The 23,792-nt window shown below is 47.3% G+C and overlaps 2 protein-coding genes and 2 long non-coding RNA genes across 4 annotated transcripts in view; 2 read left to right on the plus strand and 2 right to left on the minus strand.

The window, feature by feature from the left end:
- POLR2B (RNA polymerase II subunit B) overlaps positions 1–8,465 on the minus strand; it is a 19,106-nt gene extending 10,641 nt beyond the window's left edge. Inside the window, exons 1-8 of the mRNA XM_042049421.1 lie at positions 8,353–8,465; positions 8,050–8,122; positions 6,488–6,638; positions 4,869–4,981; positions 4,378–4,597; positions 1,928–2,086; positions 750–914; positions 48–244 (exon numbers count right to left, since the gene is read on the minus strand). Coding sequence (XP_041905355.1) covers positions 48–244; positions 750–914; positions 1,928–2,086; positions 4,378–4,597; positions 4,869–4,981; positions 6,488–6,638; positions 8,050–8,122; positions 8,353–8,371 — 1,097 coding nt within the window. The 5' untranslated portion in view covers positions 8,372–8,465. The remainder of the gene's footprint in view (positions 1–47; positions 245–749; positions 915–1,927; positions 2,087–4,377; positions 4,598–4,868; positions 4,982–6,487; positions 6,639–8,049; positions 8,123–8,352) is intronic.
- LOC121674803 lies at positions 911–1,878 on the plus strand. The gene is made up of 2 exons (XR_006019846.1): positions 911–1,397; positions 1,820–1,878. It is a non-coding gene; the product is annotated as an uncharacterized LOC121674803 (long non-coding RNA).
- A 135-nt stretch (positions 8,466–8,600) lies between the features above and the next one.
- On the plus strand, positions 8,601–17,277 carry NOA1 (nitric oxide associated 1). The gene is made up of 7 exons (XM_042049447.1): positions 8,601–9,555; positions 10,672–10,836; positions 11,549–11,745; positions 13,541–13,672; positions 15,145–15,261; positions 16,075–16,192; positions 16,778–17,277. Exons 1-7 carry the CDS (start codon positions 8,622–8,624, stop codon positions 16,981–16,983), a joined length of 1,869 nt encoding a protein of 622 aa, XP_041905381.1. The 5' UTR covers positions 8,601–8,621; the 3' UTR covers positions 16,984–17,277.
- Positions 15,612–22,713, minus strand: LOC121674805. The gene is made up of 2 exons (XR_006019847.1): positions 22,532–22,713; positions 15,612–17,990 (listed from the first exon to the last, which is right to left on the minus strand). It is a non-coding gene; the product is annotated as an uncharacterized LOC121674805 (long non-coding RNA).
- Between the last annotated feature and the right edge of the window lie 1,079 nt (positions 22,714–23,792).

The following is a 23,792-nucleotide window of genomic DNA, read 5'->3' on the forward strand; positions in this document are numbered from 1 at the left end:
ATGTATTTAGGGTCCATTTGCAGCTGTGAGAGAGAGGTCTGACATACCCTAGAAAATAGGCCTTTTTGGTTTCACAGAAGTCACTGACACCAACGTGTGGGAGCATTTCTTTCTGCAAGACTTCTTTGGCGTACTTGATTCTCTTTTCTTTGGTGACACCTGGCTTGGCACCTCTTGAGCCAATGAAGTTTAGGGCAACATTTTGCTCCTGAATGACAAATGCTTCATCCAGAGAAGGTTTGACCTAAGGCACAAAAATATAGCAAAATCCTGTAGCAACCAGTGACTGTTGGGGCTGAATGAAACTACACAGTAGTTTGCTGATGGTTCCTTTCAGGATCTGCTAATTACTGATCCAGCTCTTTTCTGGCACCAGAAAACAGTAATGAAGCATGCAGGAAGAACACAAAGAATAGTTCAAACTTCAGAAAAAAGTTCTCATTCAAGTACATTCTAACCCTGACGCCGTTTCAGATATAATCAAGAGTTTACAGTTAAAGTCAACAACAGCAAGAGAAGACCCTACCTCCCCAAATACATATTAACTCTTAGAAATTTCCACTGAACTCTGTTCACTTAATGTACTTATTAGAATAGGTTCAGGTAGAGAACTTTTGACATTTCTAATACAGAATCTACAACAATAATAAATAAATTACAACTGGAAAATGAACAACACTTCAACTGATGACTAGCTGCACCTACACACCACCAAACATGAAGACAGGAAATAATTGAACATGTATTACCATTTCCATCATTTCTGGGTCTTCAAAATCATATATGATGTGCTCCAGAATGTCCCTGTCGGACACAAAGCCGAGTGCACGGAAGACAATGATGATGGGCACCTCTTGTTTGATATACGGCAGAGTTGCTACAATGCGCTGACCAATGGCACTCTTCTTTGCACCCTGAAGAGATGGGGGGAAGCACAGGTTAGGCTTAAATCATCCTGCCTCTCAACAGAAGTCTCTAAAATCATCCTGCCTTTCCTTAAAAGTCTCTCTCTGGATTTGGATGATACAACAGAAGCGTATTTATTCAAGCACCACAGAAAAACATGACTTCTCAGCAGGCCAGCTAAGGAGCTACTCTGAAACCTTCCTCCAGCAATGACTTTTTATTTTAAAAGCATTTTGAGCTTTAGAAATCTGCAAATACTTCTAAGTTTTTGCTGATACAAAGGAATGTAAATACTACTCGTTCACCCATATGCATCGCTTCTCTCCCTTTGTGCCAAGAGCAATCCTATCCAGCTTCAGTGTTCTTTCTGTTAGGCTTAAACTCAGCTTTTCTAACCCACTGCGCAACTGATTATTCAAGTAGCTGCTGCCCTTCTCCAGAAGGAAACACTGTGGGATGCAGAGAACTCAAGAGTGCCCCAGACATCAGGGGTGAAAATACTGTAAAGCTTCTATTTAAGTTGCTCTTTTCAAAACATCAGTGCAATACTAAATGAGTACTGACACCTTTTGCTTTAGAAGTTACAAGTAGCACTTATTTCCCCTCACAGATGGCACAATTAGATGTTATATATGAATTAATATGTGGTCTGCAAAACACATGTCGACACTAGCTTGGCCATCAGCAAAGAGAGGGTCCCTGCTCCTCTATTTGTTCTTTGTGAAAAAACAGGATACAGCTTGTTTGAATTTTTTAAAGCTCGTGTACAGTAATTTTAAAATTATTTTTAGCCTTACCCTAAAATCTGCCACAAATTGAGCCTTCATTTCAATCCTGAAATTATTTATCATAGAGACAGGCATAACGTTTGACAAACAAATTTTCATTTACTTTTATCTTCTTTACAATTTAGCATCAGAAGAAATTTCTTCTCAATATCCCAAAACCCAATGACATGAAGAGACAGCACAGTAACAAAACTCCTAAAACAAACTCTGGGGTTATTACTGCCAAGGCATACCTGTCCACCTCTGGCCAGCATGCTGACCCATATAGTACTTGTTGGTCGAGAGGAATTTTCCAGACACGATCTACACTCTCCTGTGTAGGCATATTTTGAATCTTTCTTTGCAAACACATACACTGTGTTTGTAGCCATCTTCTCCTGAGCAATCAGAACCTGTGTTGGAAGCAAGAGCACCAGTAAATAACTGACAAAACAGCATGCTGAAACCAACACTCACGGTGATTCCACTACTCCTTCAGGTGCCTTAACTTTTGGAGCACTGTACAGCATGAAGGCAACTTGACAAACTGTCATAGGTTAGCAAGCATAGTCCCCGAAGGGATGTCCTTGCTAAGGGGTGCTTACAGTTTCCTCTGGGACCTGATAGAACCTATCAGCTGGCCAGTTTGAATATGGACAATTCTCTAAGCCACTTAAAGTTGTGACCACCTCTGTGATCCACATTTAAGAATAGGCAAACTCCCCCGCCAAGCTCTCTCTCGTTTCCGGCGCTGGCACAGGTGGCTGCGGGCCCCGTGTGGGGGCCAGCGGGCCCGGCCAGGCCCTGCTTGGGCCAGGCCGGGCCCGGCCAGGCCATCCTGGAGCCGATGGACCTGTTCCACCCGTGGAACCCCCCCCACTGCCTTGCCGTGGGCAGTCGGAGCGGCTCGGCTCTCCCCCCTCTCCACTGCGATAAGAAAAATTCAACATTCCAGCTGCAAAGCTGCAAGGCCGAGGTGAGATTAACCCTTTTATTGCTGTGAAGAGCTGAAAACCTGAGGGAAGAGAGAGAGGAGATGCTTAAAGCTGAAATTCTGTTGTGAAGCTATGATATATCAGAGTATCCTGTTGTAATTTCATGAAGATATGGGGGGTGGAGTGTTCAACTTGTGAGCAAAAGCACCTGCGCTGAGATAGGCAGATGCTGACGCAGCTGTAATTCCATGAGAAGTTTGGACAGGGAGAGATGAACCAGATGAGGACTTTTGCTCCAAACGGGAAAGGAGAAAACCTCAGTCCCTAGAGATGAACCAGATGAGGACTTTTGCTCCAAATGGGAAAGGAGAAAACCTCAGTTCCTAGAGATGCTCCCAGAGATAGTCCTAATGATGAAGATGATGAAGACCCTTTGCTCCCAGGGAAGGAGAAGGGCCTCTGTTTTTGTTTCTGAACGGCTCAACCTTAAAATTGTACCCCAAAAAACTTCAAGAGTGGATCCTCAAAAGCAGTTGCAGGAAAAGCTGCAAGTTGGGGGAAGGGACTCACACGCAGGCAGAGAGACTCCTCTTCCTAAATGGACTGAACAATATTTGGAAGTGGGCGGCTGGCTCGTTGTGATAATGTGTTCATAGCATGAGCAAGAAGAGACTTCTCTTTCTAAATGGATTGAACAAGGTTAATATGGAAGTGGTAAACAGACTGAACATCTTAAGGGTTGTCTTTGAACATTGTCAGTGGGAGAAGGGAGGAAGGTGGGGGGAGGAGGAGAGTTCTGAAGGTGGTATAATTTTTTTTTCCCTCTTTTAGGTTTATTAATAAACTTCTTTATATTCTTTCAAGTTTGGTGCCTGCTTTGCATTTCTCCTAATTCTTATCTCACAGCAGATAAACAGTAATGAGCATTTTGGACCAAACCACCACACAAACTCAGCTGGATTATACTCTGTATTTTAAAAATACAGATTTAAACAAAATCTACAGCTAGTTAAGATGGAATAGCCAAAACAAGAGACTCAGGGAACACTGTTGTCTGTGATTATTTACCACACCTGCTGGCTGTGCCGAGACATTTCTGCTAGCTGTAGGCACAATGCTGATACAGAAAGCATTTCACTATCTGTTTTTCCAAGGCCAACGCATTACACAGGCATTTAAATTTAAATGCCAGCTCAACAATCAAAGCCAGATTTTTCTGTTTCCCCCAAGAAGACTATAAAATTCTAATTATTTTGCTGTGTTTGCCTAGGTTATCAGTTAGAAAATAATGGCAGTTCCACTGGTGAGGCACTAACAGGGTGTGGATATGATTTGCTGAAGCTGCTTCCACAGCAATGGAGGCAAGAACCTATTATTAAAACAAAATGCATCTATATGGTTGTGAACAAGCTGGAGGACACTCTGAGTGAAGAAGTGCCTCATTTCACAGGGCATGCTGCTCTGCAGTTCCGGAAAAGGAAATACAAATATCTGGAGTATGTAGTGGCAAACAGTTCACAAAATGAAAAGCAGTTCACAAAACTGAAGAAGGGAAGACCTGAAGATGGGAAATGTGCCTCAAAGAAGAAAAGGTGGCTTGCAAAAGCCTTAACAGATTAAAAGCCCATCCTTCTGCACGATCAGGAGCTCCCACAGTAACTCTGATACACTGGAGTAAGAGTGTTTATGCTCCTGGCACAGAACATATGGAAACAAGTAAAGAACTTCCAGTGTCTGTCAAGATGGCTGTGCAAGGTATAGTCCCTTACCTTTTCTGATCCATTAATGATGAAGTAGCCACCAGGATCAAGCGGACACTCGTTCAGCTCACAAAGATCACGGTCAGTTAAGCCGTTCAGCAAACAGTACGTGGAACGCAACATGATAGGGATTTTTCCTATAAAGGTTTTCTGGTGCTGGGTCTGCAATTGGTCCTCTCCTTCTTTAATAACTGTTTTAGTTATATCCACATACAAGGGGGCAGAATACCTACAGAATAAAAACACCACTGTGTTATCTGTCAGTTATTGTCTCTCCGTACAGCCCTGAGTAATGAAGGCAGTTATTCAAGCACTCACTGGTGTATTAAGCATTATTACCAAATCATTAATCACCATCTGCATTTAACAAACAGACATGGCATTTTAAACAAAGCAGTAATATTGCATTTTCAAGGCACTACTATATTGAAAAAGAATATCAGTCAATAAAGCAGAGGCAGTTCTTCCTTGTGTTTATCCACCACAGAGTTGGCTCTTACGTAAGATTTCTCAGTCTGGCTTCATTTGGCATCATAGGTGAGGGTGCTCCATCTCTTTCCCAATGTGTAGGTTTGGAGAGATAGATTTGTTCAAACTTCAACAGATACCGGGGCTGGAAAACAAGAATATATTTACTTGTAATGGAAGAAACATCTCTCTTATTAGCAACCAGAATGTTACTGCAGAAGAACAACCACTACCAATAAATGAAAACACAGCAAGTTGGCAACATTGGTTCCTAGGATGATTCTACAGGACAAGTAAACAAGTAAGACTTGAGTTTTTGGAAAACAATCTGATTTTTAAAATGCACAAAAGCTTCCTACAACAGGAGGTAGAACACCCTTGTTGGCAAACATTTTGTAGGTCAAAAAATCCCTCTTTCTCAGTCCTTATGTGAAGAAACACCTTCTCCTGGATTTGCAGCAACAGCCACATACAGTTCTCATGAAAGCACTCTTAAAGAGAACACATTCTTATCTCTGAGCATGATTGCTAAATCCTCTCATGTGCTCTAAACTGCCTTCAAAATTTGAGACTGAGAAGTAGAGGGAAACAGAAACAAAAAAATCAAGTTTTTCCCAATACACCCAGTTTCCTTAAATTAGTTTAGTATCTTCAAATGTGGTGAGAGATTGGCTGCAAGTGACTCTGAAGGAAAAAGTAAGTTTTCTTTTTCTCATCCCTAAACCTATTCCTAAAAACTTGTATTTAATAAATGAGAATAAGACACTAACCTCTGTCATTTGAGAAAGTAAAATAGTAGCTCTTGGGCAAAAAGAAGCCCAGCACAAACCACACTTGTGACCTGAACTGTGACCAGGCACAGTGCAAACAGTAACTGCAGAACTGCACAGCTGGAGAATTCTGCCATAATATACACAGAATAACAGAGGAAACGTTAAGAAGAATTAGTGGGATAGATGCTTATGAACAGTTTGTCTAACAGAGAAACCAAAAGGCATCTCAGTTGTTCTCTGCAGGATAGTTGTTTGCTTGAAAAAAAATGCAAAGGAACAGGAAAAACGTGTAACAAATTTAATGCTTGGGTGTCCTAAAGATCCTTTAAATCTCTAGAGGGAAGCATCTAGGTAGTGACTGACAGCAAGGCAATGGCTCATCACCATTTGCACTTATGGAACAGGGATCAGACCACACAAGGGACACAGGTGAAAGCCCCACAGTCACTGCAGAAGGTGCACACTCATTGTAGAGGAGCCATTGCACGGCGCAGATCCGAGACAATTTGTCCTCTTTGGAACGTGGTGCCGAGGGAAGAAGATGAACAACAGCACCCTTTGAAAACCTGGACCAAACTTGAGCCCAACTTAAGTCAAAGCCAACAGAGGAGAAGTTTTCAGCCAAAAACCTTTCTTGCCATGGTAAAGCTACTGAAAAATCAAAATCTCACCAAGACATGACTTGCTCTTGGCTACCTGACCTGCTCTACTAAATCTGTGCATGCAGTTTTGCACAGGAACTGACAACATGAGCTGCAGCAGCCACTTGTTCTTGCTCACTTCTCAACTCAAGCAGCGGGACAGGGGTGGAATAAAACTGATGTAAAATGATTTTGCATTGTAAAAACACATCATCTCTGCCAGGATTCTCCACTTACTGGCTCTTCCACTTCTCCTGAGGCATGCTGGGCTTCAGCTTGTAAATCAATTGGTGGAGCATCTTCAACAATTCTCTGCACAGACATCTGAATAAACTCATCAAAGGAATCCAGCTGTTGCCTGACTAAACCCTTTTCATCAAAATAGGAGCTAAAAAAAAAAAAAAAGAACAGGTTAATAAGAAATCTTTTAATTCATGTACTTCACACATCAACAAACTTAAGATATATTTATAACAAAACCTCCAAAAGCCCTGAAATACAGTACAGAATCAAGCACATCCACTTATCCCAAGGCATGAGTTTCAAACACAGATGCTCCTCACAAATATTTAACAATTCCCTCACTGCCTGAAGACACAGACACTTCCGAGTGACAGACTTGCTGCCACCTCTTGGCTAAGCCACGACTGCATGCACAGTCAGTGCCTTAAATTTCTCTTAAATTGGAAGAGAAACATGATGACAAACCTCACAGAAAACAGCTTCAGCTCAAGTTTTCAATAACGCCTGTAAAATACTTTGCTTTAACTAATGTTCCAAGCTGTAGTAAACTGGGAGCATGCCCCCAAGTCCAAGGCATTGTTCTCAAAACTTTTATCTTGCGTCCTCTCTGTTCCAGACACACAGGAATTCCCAGCTTCACCTCCTCCAGATTTCTCTTAGCTTTTGGGTCACCTAACTTCAAACAAGCCCAATCAGAGCCCAAATTCAAAGCTCCACAGCCTGACTTTTGGTGGGATAAACTAACCATGTCTGCTGCATACACTCACGCCATCAAGTTCCTCTACCTCACATTACTGAAGTGAGCCAGGGAACCCACATTACCTCAGCTTCTGTCCCATCACTGTCAACTTCTCACAGAAAACTGGGAAGAACTACCCCCCACCAACAAGTTCAAGCTCCTCCAGGAAGGGTAGCACACCCTTGGCTATCTTGTGTGTTGCTGCACAGTTTGCTGTTGCCCAAGAAAAAGGATGATGGGAAAGAACAACCTGTATCCCAGGACTGCCTCCGAAGTTTCTCACTTCTGGTCTCCAAGCAGACTGCCTATGGGACCAGCCCCACAGATCTACCCTTAGGCTTGCAACTGCTACTCTAAGACACCACTTGTGTACATCTTATGAATGATGTAACTAGCAAAAGAAACACTTTTTACTCAGTTCCACATAGCATCCCTTAACACTCCTTAACACTCATAAAAAGCTGCACGTCCTGGACACTAGAAAAAAACAACACCACCAAAATGGTGGAAATAACCAAGTACTGATGTCCTAATACCAGCATCAGCTGTGAGATTAGTGGGCTTGATATGGAACCAAAACCACCTATTTCTTCACTGAAAAACTGTGTGCCGGGGGTCACCAGAGCTTCTCAATCCCTGACGACAAGCCTTTGTTTCTGCCAAAAGCCCTCCTGCTCTGAACGAGCTGCAACACACAGTTTAGCACCACCAAGCCTGCAGCTCCCAGACGCGTTTCCGGGAGCAACCTGGATGTCACCCCGCACAACCGAGAGCACATGTATTGAAGGCTTAAGGACACCGAGTTTTAGCCGGTCACCTAATAACAATCCAGCAGGCTTCTTGCCACAGGTCGGGGGTAATTTCATCATCGTCTTCATCATATTGCATATCTGCAGGGAAGCACAACATGTGAGCCAGGCTCCGACCACCGCGGTGTCCCTCCTCGCCCGCTCAGGGACCCTCCGGCACCCCGGCTCCCGCGGGAGATCCCACCGCGCCCGGCGCATCCCCCCATGTCCCGGTTCCTGCGGGCCCCGCGCGCGCCCAGCGCCATCCCCGGCCCCCTTGCGAGGACGGACGGGAGGAAAAGGCGAGGAGAAAGAAAGGGAGAACCCCTCACCTTCGTCCGCGTCGTACATGGTGGCGGCGGGAGGAGCCGCGGCGGCGGCGGCCGAGCGAGGGGCGAGGGGCGAGAGGCGAGGGGCGAGAGGCGAGCGCGAGCGCGGCCGAGCGGCAGCGGGACGGCGGCTGCGCCACCCGTGACGTCACGCGCGCGTCTCCCGCGAGGCGCCCGCGCTCATCGTGATGTCACGTACGCGCCTCCAGCGGGGCGCCGGCGCGCTTTGTGACGTCGGGCGCGCGCGCCGGGCGGTGCGGTGCGGTGCCGCCATGCTCCGCCTGGGCCCCGCGCTCCTGGCCCGCCTGGCCCGCGCCCAGCCCCGCGCCCCGCCGCGGCGGTGCGGGGCGGCGGCAGCAGCGGGCGGCGGCGAGGAGCAGGAGCGCTTCGTCTTCCTCGAGTACGAGCCGGACCCGGCTGAGAGGGCGGCGGCGGCGGCGCTGCGCCGGGAGCGGGAGCCGAAGTCGCGGCGGGGGCGCGGCGCAGCGGCGGCAGTACCGAGCCTGTCCGACCCGTCGGTGCCGCCGAGCGGCGTGAGCTGCTCGGGCTGCGGGGCCGAGCTGCAGTGCGGGGATGGCGGCGCGCCGGGCTTCGTGCCGGCCGAGAAGTACCGCAGCCTCCTGTCCGAGGGCCCCGCGGCGCTGCGCGGCGCCGTGTGCCAGCGGTGCTGGGCGCTGGCGCACCACGGGAGCGCCCTGCGGCTGCGGCTGCCGCCCGACGAGCACCGCCGCGTGCTGAGCGCGGCCCTGCGCCGCCCGCCGCGCCACGGCCGCGGGCCGCTGCTGCTCTACGTGCTGGACGTGATGGAGCTGCCCGACCCGGTGCTGCCGCAGCTGCCGGCGCTGCTGGGCCCCGACGTGCCCGCCGCGGGCGTGCTGGTGGTGGGCAACAAGGTGGACCTGCTGCCCGCGGACTGCCGCGGGCACCTGGGGCGGCTGCGGGAGCGGGTGGCGGCGGCCTGCGCCCGGGCCGGGCTGCGGGGAGCCGCGCTGGTGGATATCCGCCTGGTGAGCGCCAAGACGGGCTTCGGTGTGGAGGGGCTGGTCAGCCGGCTGCAGCGCTCCTGGAAGTGTGCTGGCGATGTCTACCTGCTGGGTGCTACTAACTCTGGCAAGTCTACTCTCTTCAACACCCTGCTGCGCTCCGACTACTGCAAGTCCCGCGCCCCCGACATCATCGACAGGGCCACCGTGTCCCCGTGGCCAGGTCAGGGCGCCGCTTGGCCCTTTGTAGCACGGGTAATGGGGGCTGGGGGGTGCGCAGAAAACAGTGAGCGGTGGGCCTCTGGGCTGCTCTCGGCCACCCCTACAGTAGGAGAACCTGTCACCAAGGGTACCTGCCACCCTGAGCACCTCTGTGGTGGGCACTGAGTTCCAGAGCTGCGCCTTGCTTCAAATTGTCCCCTGTGAAGAGTGGCTGCAGGAGCTGGGGCTGTTAAAGGAGGCTCAGGGGAGACCTTACTGTTCTCTATAACTACCTGAAAGGAGGTTGTAGCCACATAACAGTAGGTCTCTTGCCCCAAGTAGCTGGCAACAGGAGAAGAGGACATAATGTTAAGCTGCACCAGGGAAGGTTCAGGTTGGAGATTAGGAGGGTTGTTTTCACAGAAAAGGTGATTAGATACTGGAATGAACTGTCTAGAGAGATGGAGTCATAGTCCCTGGAGGGTTCAAGGAAAGACTGGATGTGGCACTCAGTGCCATGGTCTAGTTGACATGGTGATGTTCAGTCATAGGTTGCATTTGATGATCCCAGAGGCCTTTTCCACACTATTTGATTCTGTGATTCCTCCGGGCAGCAGGGGTGGGATGCATGTGGTGAGGGTGCTGTGCATCCTGTAGCGATAAGAGGCCTGGTAAACCAGAGTGTGCACCCCTGTGTGCACCCCTCCTGGTTAGGATGGCACCTGATCTGCATGCCTTGCCCTGTCCCTATCCATTAGAGGTGCCCTCCAGTCTGGAGAGACCTGGAGGTGGAGTGGTGAACAGCTGTAGGCCAAAACAAGCTGTCAGGAGGTGAGACTTACCTGGGGTGTACTAAGTCAGTCTTGGCACCTCTTGGCTTTGAGACTGTTCTGTTCAAACTGTAGGTGAGAGCAGGTCTCAAGTGGCTTGTTTTGGATGCCCTTGGATGGGTTGTTTTTGCTGCCCCAACCTGGGAGGGTAGTACTCTATGGGAGCAGCTGTAGTTCCACCTCTGACTTTGTTTTACTGAGTTTCACCAAAAAAGTTAGAGAAGCAGATTTTTTGTAATCTTGTTCCTCAGAGCTGAAATATATCAGGTAGTCAGAGACCCAAATGTGCCTTCTGTTTGTTTTTCCAGGAACAACACTGAACCTGTTGAAATTTCCAATTATTAATCCTACGTGTGACAGGATATTCCGAAGGCAGGAGAGGCTAAAACAAGAGGCAACAAAAACAGAAGATCAGCTAAGCAGTGAAGAAAAAAAACACCTTAATCAACTTAAAAAGCAAGGTTACGTAGTGGGTGGGTATTGCCTGAATAAAGGTGTTATCTTCCTGCCCCTGATGAAAGTACTGCATTACACAAAAGTAAATTTATTTTGACCAGTACTTGCTGCTGGATTAATGGGGGCAAGACCTCTACCTCCTCCATAAGCAGCATAATTAGCACTTCTTTTGAATACTTGTCAGCTGCTGTAGTAGCCGAGGGTTCCTCTGTGCAATGCATCCTCTGTCTGAACTAGGCTGGCAAATTCTGATAGCTTAGTAGTTTGCAAGGATATCACAGTATGGGCCATCTCTTGTTCCCAAATAAAGAAAATAAGTTTAATTTTAAATAATCCTGTTTGGGCTGCAGGGATTGTACATCATTTTAGTATGTATTCAAAAGAGCAGGTTGGCACAAGATAGCTGTGTTTTTCAGGTAATTCAATTTTGGCAGTCTGAGGCGGTGGAAAAACAAGGCAGTCTGCTTTACCATAAATTGGAAGTAATGGAGTGTCTGTGATCTGGTCCGTGCTGAGATTTCGGGGTCTGAGGAGTGCTAAGCAAGAATTATAGAGGGGATTTCTTACCATTTTGGCTTTTGAACACACAAATTTTTAGCCACATAGTGAGTTTATCACCGTTATATTACTGATGTACGTCTCTGTTAAGTTGGGAAAGGGGCAGATGTTTGATTGAAGGAAAGGCAAGTTAATAAGTTAATTACCAGGAAACCTTTCATTTTAATCCAGGAAGAGTTGGAAGAACATTTCAACAGCAGAAGTCTTGCTCTGAGATTGACTTCGACCCTGACATGCTCTCCTACAGCATGGATGAAGATCCCAGAGATCCCCCTAAGATGCATGAGGAAAGGGAGGAGTTCACACACAATGAAGTGAAAGATGCTCGGTGGTGTTTTGACACTCCAGGAATTGTAAAGGAAGACTGTGTAGGTACTCTGTGGTGCTGTGTGTCAGGCTGACAGGGTTTGGGAGGACTGTTCTGCCTTAGATGTGCCTGTGGGAAAGTATTTCTGCTGTAGTCCTGGCATTAAGATTCTCTAAGTTTGGGAATTGTATTAAGATAAGGTTTTTATTTACTTGCAAAGGGTTCATGTGGTAATGCTGTTGCATTTCTGAATAGTGTAATACTGCCAGCTTTGCAAAGGAGCTGTAGGACTGTGTGCTGGTTTGGACAAATTTGTAAATATATCCTCTGAGAGAAGGCAGGTTCCACCCCTCCCCCACCAGGTTCGGGGAAAAATAAGAAATTTTTCCTTGGAGGAAAGTGAAAGAGATAAAAACTATTTATTTAACAAACACACAGGAAAACAATAATAATGCTAGATAATAAAACCTCTCGCTGTGGAGAGTTAGAGTCCTTCCGTAGGTAGCCTCTCCCCTCCTCCTTGGAGCTGGGATGGGGTGGGCCCTCCTCGGGGGCCTTGATGGAAAAAACATCCTCCTGATGTGTTCTGATGTTGAAACAGTCCAGAAAAAGAAGAGAGAAAAAAACCCAAAGTCTCAGCGAAACGAAAGTTCGGCTCTCTGTCTCTCTCCAGAGAAAAGTAGCCGAAAGCTGGCTGAAAAGCAAGCAGGCTGCTTCCTCCTGCTCCTCTCGGCACTGCAGGACGCAGAGGAGTGTGCGTGTCCTTGAAACACTGCTTTGAAAGTTCTCTCGTTTTTTTTTCCTCTCCCCCCTCTCAGGCTCAGTTTAGAGGCATAGAAAGGCACAAAATTAATTTCTGGGAATCGGGCAGCGATAGGGGATACACATCATAAGTCACCCCAAGACAGACTGCATCACCGAGCTTCCACAACCTCTGCAGGAAGGGGAGTAAGCAAGAGTGCTTCACCCAGTGAAGCTGGCACTTCTTTAGCTCTTGCAGCCTACTGAAAAAGGTGGAGCTTAGGAGGATAACCAGGGTTGTATGACTGAACCAAATCTTAGAGAAAGCATTCTCCTGAAGCTAGCAGTATCTACAGTGTTGCTGCTACTGGCTCCAGTACATCAGGCCTCTGTCAGTGTTTCAGTAGAGCAATGCCCTACTGAAGCCAGTGCTGACAAAGTGCACATGTCCAAAACAGGCATGTTTTGTTTTTTGAGCATTTTGATACCCATGCAGAGGTGCAGGTGACCTTTTGGGGAGGATTAACATGTACAGGGAGACAGGAGGGTTCTGAAGAGAATGAAGTGTGAGAACTGTGCTGAGACTTTACAGCTCAAATGCAGGTGCTACTTTCATGAACACTAGAAAACTCCTGGTTTCCTAGTGATGTGTTTGCCAGACCATAACCTGCTTTGCTATAGCACTTAAGTCTCTAATAGCCAGTGTAGAGACTGGCATCAGCTTAGAGACATGGTTTGGTAACTTGAGATTGTATATTTTCCTCCCTTCTTCTGGAGTTGAATACACTTGGAAAATGCTTACTGCATCCAGAAATACTTGGTGCTGTTTCTGATTCTGATTATCCTTGTGCTCTCCTTTGGAGAGCTCCATGCCACGTTTCAGATAGAATTTTGTTCCTACAATCAATGTTCAGTCTGAGTAGAGGACAAGCAGATTGTCTGTGTGGCAGGGGAGATTCTTCCTGTTTCTCACTTACTGTGTGGACCAGAATTGAACTGTTGTGTCAGATGTTCTTGACACTGCCTTACTTGGTCTTTTTCCTCTACAATGCTAATACTAATTTCGTTGTTCCCATTGAAACATCTGGAATGAGTTATGGCAATTTATTTTGCAGGTTTTAAATCTCCTGACAGAGAAGGAAGTAAAGCTGGTTTTGCCATCACATGCCATTGTTCCACGGACCTTCATTCTCAAGCCAGGAATGGTCTTATTTCTAGCAGCCTTGGGACGTATAGACTACTTAGAGGTAGGGGAAGAAAGGATTTTGGGAGCAGCTGCTTAGTCTCTTACTGTAGTACCAGCCATAAAAGGCTTTCTGGGTAGCTTTCTCAGACCCTTTTGTTGCTGCTTTGGAGATGATGAATCAGTTACTGAGTCACTGCATAAAGTCAGAATGCCTTGGGATGCGTAGTTGAAAGGTTTGTTACTTGTTACAAGTGTGCAGTATTTTATAGCATATAATGGGAGCTGCTTTTGAATGCTGACAAATGTCTTCAGGTTAATGTGCTTCCCATGACATACAAAGAGGCACAAGGCAGGGAGGAGAATGTCAGAATTAACTGGGAAAATAGGTGGGTTTCATCATTCCTGTGTTTTGCGAAATCTGTCTGCCAAGAGAGAAAAGCATAGACGTTTTTCTTTTCTGACTTAGACCTCTGAAGAATTTGCCAGAGTAAGCAATTAACTGCACATGTATTTTAGTTTCTGTAAAAGGTGCTGTGTGTCCCCCCTGCCAGTAATTTCTTCCATTTATTAAAAATCCCATGCCATACACCTTTACTGAACTGTGTGGAGTTGATCTCCCATGATGTTTCCTCTGGAAGGGGCAGTTTTTCCAGACAGACATTATCCTAGATCCTTTTCTCAGTAGCTTGCCCTGTTTTGGGCGTGTGTATGGCTATTCCTTTGTTTCAGTCTGCTTTCCAAGATCACCACAGAAATGTTGAATTGGTGCTTTGCTAAGAACACTCTTGACCTACTGGAACAAAACCAGAAAGGTGGAGGGGGCAGGATTCTGTCAAGTAAAAAATGTACCAATATGGCAGGAGCACACAACGATGTATCAGTTTTGTGCATCTACATCCTCCTGAGGTCTTGGAGGACTATTGTGCTCAGATCATGACAGAAGCTCCTGCCTCGAATTACACCTTTGAACTTGAAGGAATTGCTGCACTTATTTCAGGCTTCCTGCAGTGTTTGGAGAGGTCTCTCCCACTCTGAGCTTATTTGCTCTGTCTGCAGATGTGATGAGAGTGCCTGCTGCAGTTGCTCCACAGACTTTGCATAGCTTGAGAGCGCTGGAACCAAGTACTGTTTGATGAGAGCTGTGTGTTAGAAATGTAGAGAGATAGGAGAAGAAGCACCAGAGCAGATGTCCATCACCTCTAGTGCTGAATAACCACACTGAGTTTGTTCTTGTGAATTAAATGAGAGCAAAGATCTCTGTTGGATGATTTGCCTGAGCTGAGTAGCTGTGCTGGCAGTAGTTGTGGCATTGGGAGTGCTTTGAGGCAGGATGGTGAAGCTGTCTGGAAGCTCAGCTCCCCAGTTTATATAAGCCCTGGCTGCTCTCACTGGCAGAGGCAAGGACCCCTCGGACACAGAGGGGACATCAGGCAAACAGGTATTCAACATGCAGGAAAGAAAGGGGCCAGGAGAGAGCAATTCAGGGCTGCTTTTCTGTTCGCAAAATCAACATCCTTTTGGTATTTATTTCAGGGGGATAAGCCTGCCTGGTTTTCTGTCTTGGCTTCCAATCTGTTGCCAGTCCACGTAACTACGCTGAGTAATGCTGATGCTGTCTATGAGAAGCACACAGCCCAAGAGTTCCTAAAGGTAAGGGGAGGTGCTGGGGGGAGCTCATGGCTGCAGGTAGGCAGGCCCCCTGTCTGGGCCACACCTGGCAGGGAACATCCACAGGTATCAGGAGTTTGGGATTTCTGTAGTGGGTGAGTGCAGATGTGCAGTGTGGAACAGTCTTGCACAGACTGCATGGCTGAGGTGTGTTAAGAGAGAGCACTCAAGATGATGTATTTTCAGCAGAGTTTCTGTTTCTAGCATTCAGGCTGGTAAGATTTGCAGTGCTCTGCTTTCTCATACTTGGCTCTTCTTGAGCAGCCTTAAAGTGCAGGCAGCAACAGGGATATTTTCCATGGCAAACCTGCTGACTGAGGTTTCAGAACAGATAGCAGGTGAAAAATGTGCCTTTTTATTCTTTGCCTGATGGATCTTCTGCACATACCTTCATCTCTTGGTGGTCTGATTTTTTCCTTGGTATGGCAGTGTTCTGTGTAGCACTTGCAGATTGATGGGAGAGGGGGGTGAGCTGTCCCTGTCCTGACACTTCCATTCCTGTGCACATGGAGAACAAGTGCTGTCACTCACATCAAGGCAGCTGGCCTGATCCACCAGCTGCATCCTGCAGTGGGCACTCCATCTTTGCTCACCTCCCCCAGGGTTCCTCTGATGTAATTCTGACTCTGTTCTGGCAAACTTGAAATAACTCCTGTAGGTTATTCAAACCAGCTCTTAATTGGCTAACAAATGTCTGATGTCTTTATTCTCCCTTGTGCCTTGCTTGCTGGTTTGAGGTAGGGATGCTGAAGCATCTTTTGACTGTTAAATCTTTTCGCTGTGTTTTAATCTTAGGTTCCCATGGGTGGGGAAGAGAGAATGAAAGAGTTCCCCCCACTTGTCCCTCAGGACATTACACTGAAGGGAATTGATACCACTGAGGCAGTTGCAGATATCAAGCTTTCCTCTGCAGGTAATTTAATATTTCTTCATTAGTTTGCTTTGCAGGGTCTGCATCCTAGAAATGTTGATGGGAAGAAGCCTCTGAAGGGGTGAAGCTGTATTTCCTGCTCAGAGCAGGACTTTCAACCACACAAAATCATAGCAGCCATGACTTTGTCCAGCTGAAGCTTGGCAACCTCCAGGAATGGGGATTGACAGCCATGCTTGTACAGGATGGCAGCATTGGAATAGTTTATGCTCTGGCTGCCATACAGGTTCTATAGCATCAGGAATGGCTGTGACACTGTCAGCTGTCCAGGTGAGAGGGAAAGGGCCATTGACTGGAAAGCTTCATTCTTGTGTTCTTGGTAGTTCCCACCATCCCTCTTAAGCTTACCAGGAAAGAGCTGTGTTTGGGAAGAGTAACATGTGGCTTTAGGTGCTGCCTTCTGTTGGGAAAGGGCTGGATATGACCTTTGAGCTTGGTTTCTCAAGCAACCACACGTGGGTAGCCCAGGGTTTTAGGCACTGTGGGAGGCAGTAGTTTGTGTCAGAACCTTACTTTGATCCTAGGGACTTGTCTTCCTCACTGTCCGTATTCTCTTTGGCTCTGCAGGCTGGGTGGCAGTGACGGCTCACGCGGAAGAGGAATTGCTGCTCCGAGCCTACACTCCCAAGGGCACTGCGCTGGTGGTGCGGGAGCCTCCGCTTTTGCCTTACATCAGTAGCATCAGAGGGGCACGGATCCCAGGCACTCCTGCCTACAGGACCAAAAAGCCTCCCTCCTTTGTGGAAAACCTAAGAACTGTGGGAAGCAGATAGTGTTTCTCATCATCTGAGCAAGGCAGAAGACAGAACAGCCCCTGGAGAACCTTGTGGCTTATTGGTATTCAGAAAACCTTGGACTTGTTCTTAAAGGCCAGCAGATACATTTTGGAAAGCTGGGTGGGAGCTCTGCAAGTCCACATCTGATCCAGCAGAATGAACTGCAGCCCTTTGGAATGAACTGAGGGGCTGGGACCTTGCTGTGGGAGGGAAAACAGCTTCTCCTTGGGATCTGCATCAATGGGCAGATCCCTTTACCTGTCCCCTCTTGAAATACAGGGTGGAAACTCACTTTCCTGATCTGGTCTTTGCTGCTTATTGAGTAGGTGGTCTCTTGCAGGCACACTCCCTCACGTTAGAAATCATGACCTTGTTCTTGGGTATTTCCACAGTTAAGGAGGTGGAAGGAGCAGGGAATGCTCCAGTGTGGGTATGACCCTTCTAGTGGCTGAAACTGATTGAACAACATTGCCCAAAAGTTGTGTCCTTTCTCTCCTTCAGCATCTGGGGCAGATGATGGTGTGCAGTATCCTGCTTTTGGAAGCAGGAAAAGTGATGTGATGAAAAGTGGGTCTGCTCATGTGTCTGAAGAGGAAAGTTTTGCAATTCACTGCTTTGATTTGGTTTCTGTAGCTTGGGTAGAGGTTTCTGAAACCAAGGGTGTAGAGTAAAACTTCTCAGATGCTCTTTTGTGTCCTAGTTGACAAAGCACTCTTTCTGTGGGCATAACCATCTTGCTAAATACAGGAAAGCTCCAGTGCAATAATAAATATGCTCCATCTGCTAAAGACAGGCAGAGTGTGAGAGACAGGGCCAACCAGTCTGCTGAAAAAGAGGCAAGAAAAGAGTATCTTCTAATCTCCTTACCATTCACTGATGTTTTCCCCAGTCAGTCCCCAGAGGTGGCTCTGCTGTCCTTGGGCACTTGACTGTTATCCTGAAGAAGCCTGGGTGTTGTGCAGAAATCATTGGCTCATTCAGCATCCTCTTCTCACCATTGTTGCCTGTGGGATGTATTGGCATTCCTTTAGGGAAACCTGTCCCTTTGCCTTGCTCTTTGTTTCCCCCATTTTCAGCCCCAGCCCACCCTGTGGGACCACTTCTGTCTGCAGGCCCTGCCCAGGGCCACTCTTGTCCCCACTATGAGGCTGCCGGGGTCTCCTGTGGAGCCACTTCCCATGCTCTGCTACTTCCTTCACCTCTTCCTCACCCTGCTCTGCTGCCTCCTGCCCTGCTCCCCACGCTGGGGTCCAGTGAGATGGGTTGTGCCAAGCGGGACCACAGTGGGTTTGAGAAGCGCTGGGTGCTGTAGGGTTTGAAGTTTGGCACTGCCTTGAGGGAGGTTCCCTGTCCTTGCTGGCTCCTGCCCAGTGCACCTGGTGTAGGAAATCAGTTGTTCCTTATGAAGGTCAATCTGCTGCCAGTGAACACAGGGAACGTGGTTCACGTCTGCATATAGACTAGAGTTCCTCCTGTACATTAGACAAAATATGTGCACCCTCACCTTGACTTCTCAGGAAGTCTTTTCTAGTTCTTTCTAGAAGAAAGAAAAGGACTATGGCAGCATGTTCCTTGCTGCTCAGGCTGTGGCTCACACAGCTCTCCCGTTTTCCTTCTGTTTCTCTGTTGTGAAAGCCAGCACATGTGTGGCCACTCCTAGGGTGTGCTTGGCAAGCATCAGAGCACAGGCAGCAAGCTCCAGAATGTGTTTTTTCCAGCATGGATATATAGGACTGCAGCTGTCTTCCTGGCTGGATTTCTTTGTGCTGCTGTCAGGCCTCACATTTGGCTGCCAAAATTACTGAAGGAGTTGCCAACAGGACTGGTGTGAGGATTATCTGTTTTAGCTGTGCTAATCTTCACAATGCTTTGATTTTCAATTTCCCCCTCATGAAAGGGAAAAAACACTATCTTTTTAATGTTTAAGAGCAAGATTCTAGAAGCTTTTTTTTTTTTTCCAGAGATTCTTTTTAAAATAACTTTTGTGATGATGGAAGAGGAAGTGCCATATTTATGTCAACTGTTATAACACAGTGCAAAGCAACCCCTGTACAAATTCTGCCCATTCTTTTTGAGCAGGCCACAGATTTATCAAGTCCCTTCCTTGACTTGCTCATAGCTAAATGGGAGAACCATGTTGCTTTCTGCATTTCTTCCAAGACTGGGTTTGAATGGTTGAACATTTTTAACCTGGCAAGAGGCTAAACAACTTCATGTGTCTAGAAACAGCACAAACAAGTTATGTTGTTTAATTTATGTCTTAAGACATAAATACTGAGAAGAATGCAAAATACTGAGACAGGGACCTCTGCATCTTGAACAAATGTACCAATCCAAACTTCTCCTGGATGTTTTACGTGGATCAGATGGTGGTGAGAGAGAAAGAATATGAAGATCTGCCAGAGCTGCCAGCTTAATATCACAACGCAAAAGCAGGTCAAGGTATTGAAAGATACCAAAGTGACACCTCTTCCTCTTCATCCTTGGCTGCATGACAGGTGTGTGGATGATGTACTTCATGAAAAGGCACTGGTAGACAGCACTTCCCCTCTACGCTTCAGAGGTCTGAAAGGCACTCACTGTAGCTTTTTGAGGCCAGAAGCCACTATAATGTTCTTGTGGGGATGATGCAGTTCTGCAGTGCCTGAATTCAGAGCTGTGCTTACCGGCCCCAGGAGAATCCATCACTCCCTTATGTCTCGCTTCCAGCTTTAAAGTATCTTTGGTACTGATTTCCATAAAAACATCCACTGCTGTGCATAATAGTCATGGGCTGCAGAGGTGAATACCCCTGGCTCTTCCTTTTTGCTTTGTAAAGTTTGCACACATTCGGTGGCTTTAGTCCTTCCTGGAGCACTGCCTGGGGTGGTGTCACTCCACTCCCAGTGTGAAACAGACTAATTTGCACAGACTGTTCCTCAAACTTTTATAGAAGAATAAAAGTTGGGATATATTTCCATCAGTGAAGAGCCTGGATGTTGCGGGGGCAGGGAGGGGTCCCCAGAGCAGGGGAATCCAGCCAGAGTCCCGATACGAACACCGATATGATTTGAGCATCGCGCTCCCCTTTCATTATTCGGGTACACCAAGTTATACTTTTTCCCCCAAAGTTCACGCCCCTTTCCCATGAGAAAGCCTCTAAGCAGCGGGGGAGCTGACCAGTGTATACCTTTTCCCAAGGCTGTTCAAGGCTGCTGGCTGGCAGGTGCCTTGCAAGCCTGTTTTCAGCCTGAGGCCCCATCAGGGGTACTTCTGCAACAGCCCTGGGATGCCCAAGCTCTCCTGGGGTATCCTATATTCCACAAGGAATCCCTCTACACATCCCCCGTTTTCTTTTTGGGCAACCCAGGTCTGGTCGATGATCTATCGCAGCCCCGCTTTAAGGCAAAACAAAATACTCCCAAGTATTATTAAACCTAATATAACTACAAATAGCAATCGGCAGCCTTCTACTACCAAGGTATGCAGCCATCCGGTGATACCCAGACCCTTAAGCCAATCTCCAAGAGGGTCGTCTGTCTCCTGAAAGATGTGTAGGCCCCTCTGGAGGTCAGAGAGGTGCTTGTGAATTGGGACAGAGTGGTCAGAAAGATTCATACAGCACATACGCTGGAACTCTTTGTAGCCGTGGCTGTGAGCTAGTAGTAGAAAATCAATGGCTGCTCGATTTTGTAATACTGTATGTCTAACACTAGTAACATCTACGCTTAACTCATCAAGCATCTGCAAAGTTATGTTTAACTTATCCCTCTCCCAGCAAGCAAGTTTATGCAAAATAGCGTGAGCCCTGGCTGCCGAAACACCAAGTAACAACATAGATGCTAGCCAAATTGACTGCCTTCACTTGATCTAAATGGGCAGACAGCTGATTGAAAATGTCCGCTAATGCTCCTGTCTCAAGACAGTCAAAAAACAATTTCTCGCTCTACCTCTGTGTCTGGTGCTATGCCCAAAAATTTATGCAATATACCCAGAAATTTATGCAATTCTCCTTCTTAGTTTTGTCTTTGGAAAGGGTTCCCCGACACCCACCGCAAGTCACTAGCAACCACCCAGGGCAGCTGTTACATTCGCCCCAGAGTCTCACTATTTCTCCTGCTACAGAGAGTGGTGGATCTGGCAAGTCCTCAGCTCCTTCACTCAGCCACGTCTGCAGCCTCTCTCAAGGCTCCCCGGGACAGGTCTCAGAGTCCCAGCTGTTGAAGTAGTGGTGTCACTTTTCTCAGAAGCTGATGCTGATAGTGCCTTCTTGTTTCGGGGTCCTGTAGCATGGCACCACTTTGCTGGGCACAGCTCTGGTCAGTGATGCAGCGATGACTTGTCCCTGTTGTTGCAGGACATTCTGTAGCATTGCAGTCCACGTTCGCTCCCAGAGCAGGAACTGTGAATGGGTTAATAACAACTGTACGATGCTGATGTAGTAATTTGAACACAGGACATCTGCTGTAAAGATAGACTGCAAAAAGCTTTGTGTAGATAAGTTAGCAAGCTTTTTGATTACTTGTTGTATCAGTTCTTGGTGTTTCTCCCTGTCCTGGGGCCACTTCTGGGCCGCTTTGGCTTTGCAGGAGACGAAACCGCAGAAGCCGCGCTGCTGCCGGACGTCCCGCTGTTCGGCGGGGGGGGCTGGGGGGGGTTACTCTCTGCCGCTTTTGGCTGGGTTTTAGGACCTCTGCGTTGCTCTGCCGCTTTCGGCTGGACAGCAGGACTGCCTGTGTCTCCTTGGCCCGCCTGCGCCCCGCCCCCTGGATCGGGTGTCTCTGCTTCCGCGTTCGCAGCCATTCCTCCCTCGGCCGTCGGAGGGAGAGCATCCTGCCCTGCCGAGTTTAGCAGCTCCCGCACTGAGCGGACGCGCACCGCCGCGTTTTTAACCGGTTTTCTCGCGGCCAGCCCGAAGGACCGTGCTACCCTGGACTCTGCTCTGGTCTCTGGCCGCCGCTCCATAAGACCCCCGTCTGTTCCTTTCCCAGAGCTGCTATTCTCTAAAGCCTCTATGGCAGCTACAGCAACTGTCTTTTCTGTTTTTATTTCTGTGAGAGTGCTAGTTACTGCCCTCCAGGTTAAGCTGAGGGCTTTAACTTCTTTAGCTGCCTTTCCTCTCTCAATCGTGGACAGCCACAGTTCGTTTCCAACTTCCCCCCACGCTTCGACTGAGAACAAACGCGAAGTGTAACTCAATAATCCGTGTTCCCGGGCCCACGTAACGAGGGCATTCAGATCTCGGTCTTTTACAATCTCGCCTCTCATAGAGAGAATATTAGCTAGGAGTCGAGGTCCTGCCCCGTAGTCCATAGCTTCTGTGCTGCGGGTATTCGCTCGGCCGCGCGAAAATACGGTCTCCGGCCACTCAGCTTTGAGGTTTAGCCCCCGGCTTTACTCGGCTTCGGGACTTATCCTCCGGCCTTCTATTCTGCTTTGAGACCGGGCCCCCGGCTTTACTCAGCTTCGGGGCCACCCGCTCTGGTTCCCCTGGCTCCGCCGCACGGATATGATGAAATACGGAGTCTTACCGCATTGAAGCGAACCTGCCTGAAGCAAAACTCACTCGGGTCCCTGCCGTTCGGGCGCCACGTGTAGCAGGGAGGGGTCCCGGGAGCAGGGGAATCCAGCCAGAGTCACGATACGAACACCGATACGATTTGAGCATCGCGCTCCCCTTTCATTATTCGGGTACACCAAGTTATACTTTTTCCCCCAAAGTTCATGCCCCTTTCCCATGAGAAAGCCTCTAAGCAGCGGGGGAGCTGACCAGTGTATACCTTTTCCCAAGGCTGTTCAAGGCTGCTGGCTGGCAGGTGCCTAGCAAGCCTGTTTTCAGCCTGAGGCCCCATCAGGGGTACTTCTGCAACAGCCCTGGGATGCCCAAGCCCTCCTGGGGTATCCTATATTCCACAAGGAATCCCTCTACACCTGGAAAAAGAAAGTAAAACGATTAAGAACTTCAAACACTCAAAAAGTGAAGAAAAGGGAAAAAGCTGGAGCAAACAGAAAAAAAAAAGTAGCAGAAACTGGTTAAAAGAGGGCTGCATTTAGCGACAACAAGGTTTAATCTTTGTGGTCTTACGTGCAAAAGTCACCACAGGAACATTTCAAAACTAGGGCCTGGGCTTTGGGTCCCACAGACCTTAAAACAGGTTTTGGAATGAGGTACAATTGACAAGTGTTGTAGAAACACGGTGAAATGTAACTAGCTACTGTTTTTCTTCACAAAACTGTCAAAAATCTGTCCACAGAGATCATGTCTCTGTGATCTGATCTATGCTCCACAACCAAAACCACGAAAGAAAATGTACTACATTTGTTTTAAGGGTACACCTGAATTCAGGAAGCAATTCTTGCAATCACAAATAATACCTTTACACATTTACAGATTTGCTAATTTAAAATAAAAATGTAACTACAAAATTAATCCTGATCTTGATCTGTGCATGGTAGATTGTACTGTGTTTAGTCTGAAATTGATAAACAGGTATATAGGCACATGAATTTTGAAATTTCAAGCTATCTACAGTTACAAAAGCGAGAGAGATTTTATTCTACACCTTTAGAACATTTGGTGTGGCATTGTTTTATTTGTCCACAAGATGGGAATTACAGTACCTTTTACAGTACCTTCTGTATTTGCAAAGCAAGCACATTTAATTTTAGAAAAGCACTCAGAATGAAGTGAGGGAAGCCTGACATTTTTTCTAAAAGTCAAGGCAGGCAAAGTTAGAGGTTAGAAGCAGGTCCTTGAGCTTCTAAATGTCAGATTTGCCAAGACCTTAATAAAATCCTGCAAATAACAAAACATGTTGTTAACATTA

Source organism: Corvus kubaryi, unplaced genomic scaffold, assembly GCF_017639235.1.
Source record: "Corvus kubaryi isolate FWS band 111438036 unplaced genomic scaffold, C.kubaryi_AGA036_p1.0 71, whole genome shotgun sequence".
In the NCBI taxonomy this organism is placed as follows: Eukaryota; Metazoa; Chordata; class Aves; order Passeriformes; family Corvidae; genus Corvus; species Corvus kubaryi.